The sequence below is a fragment of the Triplophysa rosa genome, linkage group LG13 (genome assembly GCF_024868665.1).
Source record: "Triplophysa rosa linkage group LG13, Trosa_1v2, whole genome shotgun sequence".
In the NCBI taxonomy this organism is placed as follows: Eukaryota; Metazoa; Chordata; class Actinopteri; order Cypriniformes; family Nemacheilidae; genus Triplophysa; species Triplophysa rosa.
Genome location: NC_079902.1, coordinates 9,401,958 through 9,417,012, shown reverse-complemented (window position 1 = coordinate 9,417,012; position 15,055 = coordinate 9,401,958). Strand labels below are relative to the sequence as shown.

At 38.7% G+C, this 15,055-nt stretch overlaps 1 protein-coding gene across 2 annotated transcripts in view; it reads left to right on the top strand.

Annotated features, from left to right (window-relative positions):
• Window positions 1-948: 948 nt before the first annotated feature.
• The window catches only part of pcdh11 (protocadherin 11), a 123,600-nt gene continuing 109,493 nt past the window's right edge, over window positions 949-15,055 (top strand). The window contains exons 1-2 of one of the 2 annotated variants that reach the window (XM_057349853.1): window positions 949-1,669; window positions 8,723-9,305. In XM_057349853.1, the coding sequence (XP_057205836.1) occupies window positions 8,766-9,305 (540 nt within the window). In that variant the 5' untranslated portion in view covers window positions 949-1,669; window positions 8,723-8,765. The remainder of the gene's footprint in view (window positions 1,670-8,722; window positions 9,306-15,055) is intronic. The other variant, XM_057349854.1, reaches the window with a different exon arrangement.

Here is a 15,055-nt window from a genome sequence, read left to right as displayed (position 1 = left end):
ATTTTCCTTGCTCCAAAACAATGCCTGGTGATGAGATCGAAACGATCAAATACGCATTAGCCTTAAAACTAACTCTAAACATGGAATTTTACACAGGAATTGTAAATGGGTTTTATTTGATGCAAACATTCCAACCCTAAGGGCACGTCACGCTCAATTGAAAGTGTGACTATTTAAAACTGTGGCGAGGTGAGGCGTCACGGCGTGATTGATGTTACTAAGGTTATGGCTTTTGGTAAGAAAAGCTAGCTTGAGGGTGGCAGTCAAAGACTGTGATTTGTTACATTGCAGCAGTGTAAAAATTAATGGGAAGATCAATGTGTACATGTTGTGTGAGTGACCTTTATTGAATGTGAGACTCTGCAAGATTTTCAGCCATCGCCGGCGAGGGAAAGCGTTGGATTCTGCTGACAAATCATTGTGCTTTTCAGGTAAGTGCGCTCCCTTGAATTTCGGTTTATAATGCATTACTGTTGGCAAGGGGCATAGCCACCATTATAACTGCCAGGGGGTGTATAATGTCCTCTCTGCTTTTAGAAATGTCTACATTCATCGCCCCACTTTTTGGGGATATTCAAAAGACCCCCATTTCAATTATATCCTTGATTAGGTGTAATGTCTTTGGGCAAGGGTGCAAAAAGGGGGGTGGCAACAAATGTGTTGAAACAGAACGCGTGTATATGTTAGTCATAGGGGATATTTAATTTACACATTTAGTAATGAGACAGTTTGACGTTAGACTGTAGGCGGACAGTAATCTTTGTAACTAAAGCGAACACTGCCCCCTTTTCTTCGCAGGCGAGAAGCGGCGTGGTGCAAGGGTGATATATTAGTCCACGGTGGATCTGAGCCGGGCTCAGACTCCGGCAGCAGTGCTGCTTTAAGATGATGAAGGCTGTGGAATTTATTGGAGGCTCCTCCTCCCGCGATGATGTCAATCGGAGGTGGAGAGGTGGGCAGTACTAAGGGACTGAGTTCATGCAATACAACAGAGATTGTCAGAGCTCTGCGTACAACTACAGCAGAACGCCTATCTGAGTGCGCGCGAGTGATGCTGCACCTATAGGCGCACTTTCCACCTTCCTTCTCCGTTGGGGAACGCAAGCACTGACAGTCCACAACTCTATGTTTTCTCAAAATAGATATTTCGCTCTCCATGCCCCACTGGCAAACTAGTGGATGTCATTAAATGACGTGTCAGAGGATGTTTTCAGTGAAGTTAAGCAAACGCACTTGACGCACAGAGAGGGAAAAAAACAACTTCACTAAAACAGTTTCTGGGCGTACGAGGAGAGTTCCCAGGTTTTCTAATGATGACTGTGTTACTGAATTGAAATAAGAAGTATTGCAAAGCCATTTGGAGCACCGCCGTCTCTCCGCGCGTGGGATTCAAACAGTATCATCCGAGCGCGAGACATCCGAGGAGGAATTACGTCGTCTCTTCTAAAAAAGTCGTTCACACACGTTTTTCGCTCTTCGTGCGCGGACCGTGGACTTTTGCATGGACATGGATCGTTTTCTTTAGTTGGATAACGACCGGTCAGAACGTTGAGCTGTTTGATTCTGGGATTTTCTTCAGTCTGCTTCATGGCACTTCATCTCCTCCAGCAGTGATGCCGCTACGTGACGCGAATTGAGAGTTCGTTCCATATTCACAGAGAAATCCGAGGTAAGACGCGTCTTCTTTTATGCTCGTTAATGGTTTGTATTTTACGAATGAAAAATTATGTTTTTACTCGATTCGTTAACTTCATTTACAATTGCCGGGCTGTTTTGCGTTTTACGTGTCTCAACGGAAATCACATTAAACAGTTTGGATGCCCGCTTGCTGTGTTTGAGGCAAAAGTAAAAGGCCCTTTGCGCAAAAAGTCGATGTTATTGTCACTCGTAAAGTCCCAAGTTTACCCTGCTGTCTTCGAAGCTGAAAGAAATTGTATTCATATCATAAAATAAGCGATATTTTAAAAGACAGATTGTGTATAGCCTGACTTTACCCCGCGCTTTGGAGATGCGCAGTCTCCAGTTTGTCAATTTGAATGGCGACTTGGCTATATTACACATAAAAGTATTAACGTACAAACATCGTGCGCTCGATCTTACGCGAAGGTAAAGTCTCTACGAGACGCTTCATATTGAGAGAACACAGCCAACACGTGAATCAGAACTGTTCAAAACCCGCGCACAGCGCTGATACGATCCTGCAACTTCTAACTAACATGTGAGAGGATTCTGTTTTGTGATAGAATCCGGTAGCCAAATATATAATAATACGCCAAGGCGACGGGCACATCGCATGTTACTTTAAAATCTGTATCGAGCTCTGTGGACAGAAGAGCATCTCAGTAGATGAAGCCGGTGGATGCAAGAGAGATTTTCCAGGATGCGTCATTTTCTAAACCGGTGTGCTGGCCGAAATATTTTGAATCGGCATCTCTAGCATGCGGCCATTTATTCTGTCGCTTATAAAATAATTGAGTTACCGCAAGAACACAAAGGCACAACAGTTATTATTGCGATAATATTTTGCTTACTTAATATTTGCCACAACTGTAATTAAAATAATAAATGATCCAAAATGGCATTCTGTAAGCTTCTAACACTGTTGAAAGACGATCCAACATGATTTATTTTAAGGTTTCATTTTAGTAACTAATTATTATAATTATGGCATTTTGGCACACAATGGTAAATTTAATAGGATGAGTGCCACAATTTAAACTAAGTGTAGTGGAAGAACAGTGCATACAACAGTCCATTCTGCTACTTTGTTAACATTCCGTCATAAATGTAATCATCAGATGACCATTGTAATACAGTGTCAAATCTTATTCATTTCTAAGTTAATGGGGTAAAAGGTTAACACTTCTGCGTAGCTTTAAGACAAAATTATGTACGTAGTTTTCATTTTCACAGCTGTATCTCTGAGGTGTGAGCAACACTGTGCTGCAATGCAACAGGCCTTTCGTTTTGACTCATTGATTGTACTAAGCTAATTGTATCAGTCAAGTGTGGAAAGTACTGCATGTATACACAAATAATGTAAATTTTTTACTTAAGAAAAATTCATTTTTTTGCTATAGTACCACTTTAAAATGTTGTAGCTCTTGTTTGTTTATTATCCAAGCCTGTATTCTGCGTTTATTTAAATTACATTCTGCATTTCTGTCTATTGACTGTTCCCTTATCACTACAGTCTACATGCACAATAAATTCCTAGGTCTGTGGGAAGTTGTGGAACAGTCGTCTATTGAATTTTTTACCAAGACAACTTACTCAAGTCAGTAGCACATTATTCCTAATCAGTCAAAGTGAAGTGAATACATTCACCTCACCTGCACTGCTAATGAAGCACAAGCCTACTGAAGTTGTCATCATGCATGAAAGCAAAAGATACAGTCACAAACTTAAACTTAAATTATACGTGTCACAGAGTAGGTGGCTGTAATTCTGTTGTCTCTAAACCAAAATGCATAACTGGCAAAGCCGTGGACAATTAATTATAGCAGTGAATGGTTCTGTAATGTTTTATTAGCCACCGATATCATCACTGACAAGGAAAAACAATTACTTTCAAATTAGAGAACTTCAGTGGCTCTGCTATGTTATATTAATTGCACAGTTATCCTCAGCAAGTATAATAATAGCATAAAAGTAATACACTTTAAAACAAGAAAAGACTTGGTTTGTCCGAATGCTTAAATTAAACTGCAATACTGGTTAAAGTGGTAAGTTACACTTGATACTGTATTATGACTTAACACATTAACACATAAGTGGATGTTAATCTTCTTACCCCCAAATATTTTAAGGCCTACCTGTTAATTGTTTTATTTTGACCACTCCAGTGCCCTCTATTGGCAGTTTTATTTATTTATATATCTTGCGCTGCATTATTGTGTGACGAGCATCTTGCTTACCTATCTCAAGCATGATTCATGTTGATTCTTAGATTTTTTTATTATTTACAGTAAGGTGAACTAAGTAAAGTTTAAAATGATTGAAACGGCCGCAAACTGCATTGTAAATGCTCTTTAAATATACAAATACTTTATATAGTATGTATGCCCATGCAACTTTATAATACCTCAGGTCATAGTGGAAAAAGGACAAATTAGAGATTTTATTATATTTCTTCTCATAACTTTCGGACATTACACATTATTTTTTTTATTTGAAGAGACCGCCGTATTAGTTTAACCGCTAAGAGTAAACAGTACATCACAGGGCAAATCTAAGCCTTTATAATCTTTATGTATAAGCCTTTTTGTATTAACTTAACTAGCACATTCATTCAGCTTCAGATTTAGGGTTTCGTTGGCATGTTACACACTTTGCGACGCTTGTCCGTATAAAATCAATTTCAGGGAATGATGTATGACCAAATGACATGTTGTTTCACTGAAAGTGCCCTCTATAAATTGCCTGATGTTGGTCTAAAGAATGAAATGAAAGTTTTACTATGATTATTTATGGTTCAAATTAGCAAAACAGAATAACTTGACCGTGATTAATTGCGCACCATTTGACGTGAACAAAATCACTCTCCTCTATAGGCTGAAGTTAGCCGTATGTTGTTTTGTCATCCGACTGCATGAAATCGTATAAATGACAGACATGAGTGAATGCATCATTTCTGATCGACTCACATGTTTATCTATTGCTATTGGCAACATATTTGCTATGTTAATACCTCCCTATTGAATTGTTTATTGATCTTCAGGATTAGTGTAGCTTTGTGTATTTGCAGGACTCTTCATATTCAGTAAGAATCTAATTTTAAGGCATCTTCCGATCAGAGGAATAGTGCAGCCTGGCCTTCTCAAGTTTATCTAAGTAATGCGTTACTGTAACTGTGTTGCAGAACAATGGCATAACAATAATATTAACACTGGCAGCAATAGCAATAATATCTAGTAATAAAGCCATATGTTTCTCATTACCACTCAAATATTATCACTTATTTGATGTTTGCAAGAGATTTATACATGATACATGAAGGCTGGATAAATTATTAATGCATGTACTCTGTAGATGAGAAGGACGGAATCCTGACTACAGAGGAAGGACAGCAGGTATGCAAGCGAACAGCTGGCAGGGGGTGCAGTGGGTCCCAAACTGCTGATGGCAGGAGGCGGAGGGCAACTCAAACGATGCACTGAAATGTCAAAGAATAACGCACACATGGGGTTCCTTTAAACCCCGAAGAGTGACGCTTGACTTCTGATAAGATAGAGTTACATGCTTCAGGCGCTTGTCCCAGTTTAACTTCTATAGGCGCCCTTAATTATTTGAAATGTCATTTTTGGTTTAATTACCGTTCTTATTAAATTTGATTGGTTAATCTGAAGTTGCTTATCTGTCCCGTTTGCGTGTTGCTGATGCGATTTTGCATCTCTACCGCATAGAGTCCCCGCTGATTCACATAGACAGAGATTCAGTCGAAACTTGCAGTTGGCATGTAAAATGATTTTTCTCCTTGACAGCTCAGCTCAAAATCAAAAGCAGGCAGGCCTGTCCATCACATTGTGCATTTAAAACGTCTGCGCGCTTCTCGCTGCTTGTTCCAGAGGGAAGGACAGCTTTTGCATACTCTGTGGAATCCATGGTCCGCTGCTCAGAATAGATCACTGAAAGACTGTGCAAGCCAGGAAGAAGTCTCGCTTGATACCCGTGAGCGCAATTTTCCTAATTCTCTCTATTCAGTCGAAAAACTGGAAGTTTTGGAAGATTGGAAAAGTTGAAACTCAAAGCATTGCGAATCTATCCAGAGCATAATTTTCAAAGAGTCGTTCCCAGGAGTACATCTCAAAATGGCTCCGATTTTGCACAACAACATAAACTGTCCTAAATATGGGGAGGAGTGACACCCGGGCCCCCGTGCGGAATTGTCTAATCCCAGCACCGTGTCCCTGGGTAGCAGAGCTCCGTACGAAATGCCAGACATCTCTTACAGTCAGCTGTAGCTCATACTGTGAAGACTATTTGGTTCTGTACAGGTTCATCAGCGTTCGTTCTCACAGGGATGCTGCAATTTGTTATTGCTGACAGTAAACTGACAATGACAGCCGAGATGCAACACAATATAAGAGACAAGAGAGACAGTCTCACTTATTACATGTTTAATGTCCTATTCACATATAGACACCTAATGTCAGTTTGGGTTATTTAGATGTAGATCATCTTTTATTCACTGCTCTGCAGTGCACTTCATAGCCAGTAAGTCCTCTTCATTATGCGTTGTTGGATACAGCCTTGGACCCTTCGGAGCTTATCAGAGTACAGTAGGTGAATAGTAATAGCTTCGCTCTCCTGTTTTAAAAAATGGTGCAATTTCGGAAAGCAGAGCAAATTTCCTTATTTTCTCTCTAAGAACAGCATAACAGTCTGTGAATATGTGCAGATAGCACGCTGGCCATTGATCACTGTCATGTAAATACTGTGAATGGAGCTCGTCTGCCCAACAAACCTCTAATGAGTCCTTGCAGTCCAGCTTGAGGATGCTCTCGGTGAAGAACAGAACATCCTCCATCAGACGAGACTCGAGTACGCACTTGCCAAACGGCTAAAAAACTGGGGCCTTTAACTCTGTGTGTGTTTAAGGAAGTCATTCTTTGTGATACATTTTTGATGTATGAAGGGAATCGTGGCACGTGGCCATGTATCACTGCTACACTCGTCCTGATGGCGTAAACAGATTACATTATAAAGAGTTGAAAAATTGTGTGTTATTGGGAAGAATAATTCCAGGATGTCTCATCTTAAAAACATTTGACAGTGATTTGACGTATTTTGTCTTTACCACTGCAGTAACGTGCAATAGTTAAAGAGATCACCCAAAATTCAAGTCTTTCATCATTTACTAATCCTCACGTCCCTCCGTACATGTATGACTTTCTTTTTTCTGCACAACACAAAAGAAGGTATTTTGAGAACGTTGATAACCAAACAACATTGGAGCCCATTGACTTCCTTTGTAAGGACACAGAACCACAGACATTTATCAATATATCAGAAGAAAGTGTCAAATACAGCAAGTTTTGAACAACAGGAGGGAGAATAGGCCCTAAATGATGACATAATTTAGTTATTTGTTCATACAGTATATCCCTTTAAATAATTTGCTGAATTTGCTTAAGTATGTTTTATAGGTCTACTTAAAAAAAATGTTCATCATTTATTCACCCTCATGGCTTTCTTCTGTGAAACACAAAAACATATATTTTGAGAAATGTCTCTGTGTCCATACAATGGAAGTCGATGGGTGCAGTGTTGTTGGGGCACCAGCATTCTTCAAAATATCTTTTTGTGTTCTGCAGAGGAAAGAAAGTCATACAGGTTTGAAATGACATGAGGGTGAATACATGATGAAAGAATTTTCATTTTTGGGTGAAATATCCCTTTAATTATAAACAAATTAAAACATTTTTTTGCTAAATATATGCTATTATCTTCATCTTTACTAGTAAGTCATTTTGGAATTATACATGTGAATCCAGACATTGCAGAATGTTCAAATGTATTCAAACAGGAATAGCAGTGCATGAAGAGCTCTGAACACTAACAATACTGAGAGTCTAGAAGTGTTCTTCATCTCCCCCACCACTTTTCACTGACCTAGTTGAGTTGTTGGCACATTGTAAAGGCTTCAGCCCTCTGGCTACTTTTATTTATATAATGCCCTGACAGGATTTGTGTGGCCATCGAGCACATTGGCAACAAACACTGAAATGCTGATTCATAAATCATGTCTTGGTGCTTTTGAATTATGGCTTTGTCCTAGTCTTCTGAGGGATAGTCACAATCATTTGGGGCCCGTGTTTTTTGACTTACTAAAACTTTAATCATAAAACTTATGTCTGTACTGAAGTTTACAGATTGTCTACACAGAAACTTAACTTGTGTTAATCTGATAGAAAAGCTTTTATTTCTTTAATACAGGAACTGTATTAGTTCTGTATTTTGTGACATTGACAAAAAAAAAAGGTAAAAACCAACAGTTTTGTATTGAATAGTGTCAAATGTTTTACAGATTTACAAATCGTTTTCTCTTGCTTGTTTAAGAAATGAAATTTCTGTCATCATTTACTCACCTACGAGTTGTTCTAAAATCTGTATAATTTCTTACTTCCGATGAACACAGAGAAAGATATTTGGAATAATGCTTATAACCAAACACATCTCGACCCTCATTGAAAGAAATGCAATGGTAGTCAAAAGTGCCCCAGAACTGTTTGCTTTCCTACATTCTTCAAAATGTCTTCTTTTGTGTTTAACAGAACAAAAAAAATGATAAAGTAATTTTTCCTACTATGGGGGTCGAGATCTGTTTGGTTATAAGCATTCTTCCAAATATCTTTCTCTGTGTTCATAAGAACAAAGAAATTTATACAGATTTGGAACAACTCGAAGGTGAGTAAATGATGACAGAATTTTCATTTTTGGGTGAACTGTCCCTATAAGCAGATGGTGATCATGGCTGTCCATGGTCCCCATCCACTTTCATTATATAAAAACAGCTTGGGCATTCTAGTCTTAATATGATTCATGCAAAACATAGAAACAACATTAAAGTATTTGAATGATGTCATTATGTTGTTGTTTATGTTAATGGTCCAAAGAAAGGTACATAAGAATGTGAGTAAAAAGCTATTTGTATCTTCACTATATTTTATAGTTGTCAATATGATCATCTTTCTCTTTCTTTCCTGTCTTCTTGTACTAGACTTGCAGATCTTTGAAGTGAGAGTGTACCACCTACTCTGAGTATGGACTTGGCAATTGAGGCTCATGTTCTGGCGGTTTTACTCACCTGCCTGTTCTTGATGAGCCAGGCTCAAGAGAAGGACTACACGGTAAAAGAGGAGCAGCCCGAGAATGTGCGCATCGGAAACCTGCGCAAAGACCTAAACTTGAACCTAGACCCGAACGTTAAACTGTCATCTGCGCTGCAGTTTAAACCCGTCTACAAGACGGGCGACGTGCCTTTGGTGAAAGTAGAAGCCAGCACGGGAGAGATTTTCACCACAGCCAACCGCATCGACCGCGAGAAGCTCTGCTCTGGAGTCTTCAACGAGAAGCGCTGCTTTTATGAGATCGAGGTCGCCGTGCTACCCGACGAGATTTTTCGTCTGGTGAAGATCCGCTTCCTCATCGAAGACATCAATGACAACGCCCCGCTGTTCCAGTCTACGGTCATCAACATCTCCATTCCTGAGAACACGGCCATCAACAGCCGCTATCCCGTCCCCTCTGCGTTTGACCCTGATATAGGAATCAATGGGATCCAACACTATGAGCTTGTCAAGGTGAGTTCAACACTCAGCTATGATTTATTACAAGGCTTTGCTATTTACTGGTCCCTTAATGTCCAGAGTAAAGGAACACCATGTGGAATAAAAATGTGTTTGGCTCGTGAGTTTAAAAGGAATTTACTCTTTGTTTGAGGTAAGTCAGTAATTGCACCAAGATTGATGCGAATAATGTGTAGAAAAGGACTTTTTAATTGATGTGTTCTGGGAAACAAGTGTAATATCCTCAGTGGCTTAATATAGCCCAAACTGAAAAGTAGGATATTGTTTTGCGCTGCATTAAATTATATACAGTTGCACGTAATTTTCATTTTCCTTCACATTTACTATAAGGTGCCGGTGAGCCGTTCAACCCACAAGAGGTAAAAAGCAAATCTCGCAAAGCATACTCGCATACGCCCGCGCTGTCAGTCACAGTACAAAATATTACAACGTAACACAGTTCAATGAACGAACAAGTATTCCCTTCGGAAAGGTTGCGCTGTATTTTAATTAAAATTCAAATGCAGTGTGAAATTCAAATACAGTGTGAAACAACGAACCCAAGACTGTCATTAAAGTGTGAAAGAGTCATTTGTACCTTTTCTTTTGAGAATTAGCAAAATCCTTGCTTTCCATGTCTGATTAAGTTACCAATTTGCATTTTTAAACAGTCTCTCGCGGCCAAGACGTCTCAGGAGCACCATTCTCAATTGCTCGTGCTTGGAAAGTGACCAGTGCTGTGCCACATAAAATAACAAGAAATACGTACAGGCGCTGTTGCCTTTCAGACGATTCAATTTATCCTTTGTCTACGAGTGCACTGTTGCATTTTATGAATCATATATGCGGGTTCGGTGAGTAAACAGGGGTTGTTGAACGCGTCTCGCGAGCAACATCTGGCTGCGAATCTAACTCTTGCGGTCCCACGAGAGTACGAATCTGAAGCTCCCACACAGTAACGGTTCAGGCCGGCTCTCCCTCGGCATGGTGCCACACGATTAGCATTGCGGGCCGCAGATGCCGCGCCTGTCGTAAGAGACTGGGCTCTGAAAGAGCTCTGATAGCAATCCCTCTTCTGCTCTTTACCCATTCAAGTCATGTCACCCCAGGAGGAAGCCCTCGCTTATGACACAGAGGGCCGTTATTGCCTACCCCGGTTTTAATTGCGCTGCCATATTAATTGTTCCATCAGCATTAGTGTTGCCGTGTCACCTGGAACGATGCACACAAGCACTTTTGGACACTATCAAGGTCAGCTTACAGAAAGTAATACCATGCATGGCTGAAGGAGTGCTTTCCATTAGAAGAGATTTTATCACTTAAAGAGAACCTCTTTACAAGTCCTATCTGCAGGCATGTGGATCAGATCAGGCTCATGGGATGAGGATATTGACTTTTCTGTTGTGGGTTCCACCCAATTCATTGTTATTTTTACTCTTTCATTTAAGCACTCTAACCTCACATTAAGAAAGCAGTTCTTCTCCTTTTGAAGCCATTTGTGTGTTTTAATCACCCGAGACCTTTTCCACTGTCATTTTAGATCTGCTCTACAGTCGAACTTTCGAGAGATTTCAAATGCGCTTTCATTTCGCACCTTCCCCATTGGATTAGGTATTTCGGAAGCCAAGGTCAACATTGAAGTCATTATTGTTTTAATAATTCATGAGTATTTTGATTTCATCTGTGTCTGATACTGATTTGATGTAGAGAAGAAACTACATCAACTTAAATAATTTAGCAAACGTGTTATTTTGTTTCTTAAGCTCTTGCTTTTAAAGCGTTCAGTTTTTTTCAGTGAGTGAGACAGTGAGAGAATGAGTTGAATAATGTCGCAATTATCAAAAGTGTCTGTCTATCTCCTAATCTCTCAGTATAGACCACTCCGCAAGATGCAAACACTGGTCCAGAAGCATGTTTCATTTTCATTCATTTTTTTAGTTAGTTAGTTTAACATTTTGATCCAACATCTGTTTTATTTGATGTATTTTCTTTATACGTTAATTTGATGTATTTTCTTCAAACGTAAACGGTAATGTTAAAAAACTGAAAAGTTCTTCTGAACAAGCATTGCTTACGTTTTCCAAAGTGGTCTATATGTGTGTGTTTATATGCATGTGTATTTTATAATAGCTTTTATAAAATAACTTTTATAAAACAACAATAATGATAGCAATTAGCCTGTGAGAGCAAGCTATCAAAGCCAATGAACTCTCATTAAAACTAAATGTTTAGCATTTGCACACCCTTGAGAAATAGTCTGGGCAAACGTATAAAGTGCATCAACTTCAAAGCGACGAGTGGAAATTGCGAACTAATTTCTATTAGCGTTCTGGACAATAGCGGACGCTGGGGAAATTGTAAAAGATTCTAATCAAATTTCTCACTTTCATTTGCTCCCAGGTTCAATTTGTATCTAATTGTCGGCTGTTTCTTCAGCCAGAGTTGGACTGAGAAGGCGGCTCTTTTTGGTCACAAATAGCTAAAATCTGATTACAGCGGTGACAGACTATACCAACAATAGTAAAAGTTACTCATTTTCTACTTAATATTTTCAACCGTGTCTCATCCTGCAGTGGTGCAGGAGTCTAAAATATTCTGCAGAGATTCTCAGTTGTTGATACTGAGTTCATTCTAAAGGGTTTCTGTAGAAGGTCATCTCATTGATTCATACAGCAGATACTTTACCCGGCCTCAAAGCTCTGAGAAACCGGGCTTGCACTATGCAAATTGAACTCCATTGATGCTTACAATTCTGCTGTTAAGATACTGCTGTCTTTGGGTTATTTATAACTGACACTGGGTTTTGCACATATTTCTTGATTGCGCCAATGTAGTTTAAGTGTGTTTTTTCTTAACCCGGTATCATCCTCTGTCAGTCATTTACTAGTTCAAATGAAATTTCTCCCACGTGTCTCTCCTAACGCTTTATGGGTCATTTCGTATGAATATGTAGATTTATACGCACCATGTGTATTCATTTCACACAATTGTCACTTCCCTTGGGTGCGTGATTCATGTTCTTTTGACTCTACCTGGGTCTCTCTGAAGGCAATCAGAATTCCCCAGCTTCATTTTCCATGGGCAAGGCTAGAAACAAACCCATTTAGCATACAGACTTGTTAGCTAAACCATGTATTGTCAGCTTTTTGTCAAGGATTCTGGTTCGAAACTGGTCTTAGCATGACCGTAAAAGCACACAGTAGAGATCATCTGTGGAGATTTGCTTGTTGATTCTCGTGTAAACATCCAGTCAGTGTTGACTGTATAAGGAGAGAGAGAAAGATGTTCATCTGCAGGTGCTACTGGACATAAATAGGCAATAGACACCGTTTCTCATTTCGATGCTTATTATTGTACTTGTAATTGTGTAGGGGTGTCAAACGATTAATCGTGTTTACATAACATATGTCTGTGCATATTGATTTTGTCTTTATAACCACATACGCATACATGTATACGTATTTAAAAAATATTTACACTTAACTTAAATTCTATATAAATGTTAATTAATTTTTCTATTTTATATTCTTCCTTAAATATATTCAATTTCAATTACATTTTATTTATATAGCGCTTTTCACAATGTGCATTGTTCCAAAGCTGCTTTACAGGAGAAAATAAGAAAAACTGAAAAACACAAAAAAAGGTAAAACACAGCACATTGCGTGGTATTTATAGAACAATCAAGATTATTCTAGTAAATAATATCTAATAAATGCAGTATCCCGGTGGTTTATTTAGCATATTTTGCATTAAGTGAATGCTTGGCTGAAAAGATGTGTCTTTAATCCAGATTTAAATTGGGAGAGCGTGTCTGACCCTCGAATAGTATCGGGGAGGCTATTCCAGAGTTTAGGTGCTACGTATGAGAAAGCTCAACCCCCTTTGGTGGATTTAGTTATTCTAGGTGTTATCAAAAGTCTGGAGTTTTGAGATCTTAGAGAGCGTGATGGGTTGTAGTGTGGTAGAAGCTCTGTTATGTAGGTAGGGGCTAAACCGTTTAAGGCTTTATAAGTAATTAAAAGAACTTTAAAGTCAATACGAAACTTAATGGGTAACCAGTGAAGGGTTGATAACATTGGGGTTATGTGATGGTATTTTCTGGACCTGGTTAGAACTCTGTCAGCTGCATTCTGAACTAACTGTAGTTTGTTTATTGATGCTGCAGGACAACCACTAAGCAGTGCATTACAGTAGTCAAGTCTTGAGGTCACAAATGCATGAATAAGCTTCTCTGCGTCAGCAACACATTAAATATTTCATAATTTGGCAACATTTCTAAGGTGGAAGAAGGCTGTTTTTGTGACATTTGAGATGTGATTTTTAAATGACAGGTTGCTGTCTAATATAACGCCAAGGTCTTTAACTGTATTTGTTGGAGTAACAGTGCAGCCTTCAATTTGNTTGTCCTGCATCATCCATAAACAAACTACAGTTAGTTCAGAATGCAGCTGACAGAGTTCTAACCAGGTCCAGAAAATACCATCACATAACCCCAATGTTATCAACCCTTCACTGGTTACCCATTAAGTATCGTATTGACTTTAAAGTTCTTTTAATTACTTATAAAGCCTTAAACGGTTTAGCCCCTACCTACATAACAGAGCTTCTACCACACTACAACCCATCACGCTCTCTAAGATCTCAAAACTCCAGACTTTTGATAACACCTAGAATAACTAAATCCACCAAAGGGGGTTGAGCTTTCTCATACGTAGCACCTAAACTCTGGAATAGCCTCCCCGATACTATTCGAGGGTCAGACACGCTCTCCCAATTTAAATCTGGATTAAAGACACATCTTTTCAGCCAAGCATTCACTTAATGCAAAATATGCTAAATAAACCACCGGGATACTGCATTTATTAGATATTATTTACTAGAATAATCTTGATTGTTCTATAAAAACCACGCAATGTGCTGTGTTTTACCTTTTTTTGTGTTTTTCAGTTTTTCTTATTTTCTCCTGTAAAGCAGCTTTGGAACAATGCACATTGTGAAAAGCGCTATATAAATAAAATGTAATTGAAATTGAATATATTCATAAGGAAGAATATAAAATAGAAAAATTAATTAACATTTATATAGAATTTAAGTTAAGTGTAAATATTTTTAAATACGTATACATGTATGCGTATGTGGTTATAAAGACAAAAACAATATGCACAGACATATGTTATGTAAACACGATTAATCGTTTGACACCCCTACACAATTACAAGTACAATAATAAGCATCGAAATGAGAAAAGGTGTCTATTGCCTATTTATGTCCAGTAGCACCTGCAGATGAACATCTTTCTCTCTCTCCTTATACAGTCAACACTGACTGGATGTTTACACGAGAATCAACAAGCAAATCTCCACAGATGATCTCTACAGTGTGCTTTTACGGTCATGCTAAGACCAGTTTCGAACCAGAATCCTTGACAAAAAGCTGACAATACATGGTTTAGCTAACAAGTCTGTATGCTAAATGGGTTTGTTTCTAGCCTTGCCCATGGAAAATGAAGCTGGGGAATTCTGATTGCCTTCAGAGAGACCCAGGTAGAGTCAAAAGAACATGAATCACGCACCCAAGGGAAGTGACAATTGTGTGAAATGAATACACATGGTGCGTATAAATCTACATATTCATACGAAATGACCCATAAAGCGTTAGGAGAGACACGTGGGAGAAATTTCATATGAACTAGTAAATGACTGACAGAGGATGATACCGGGTTAAGAAAAAACACACTTAAACTACATTGGCGCAATCAAGAA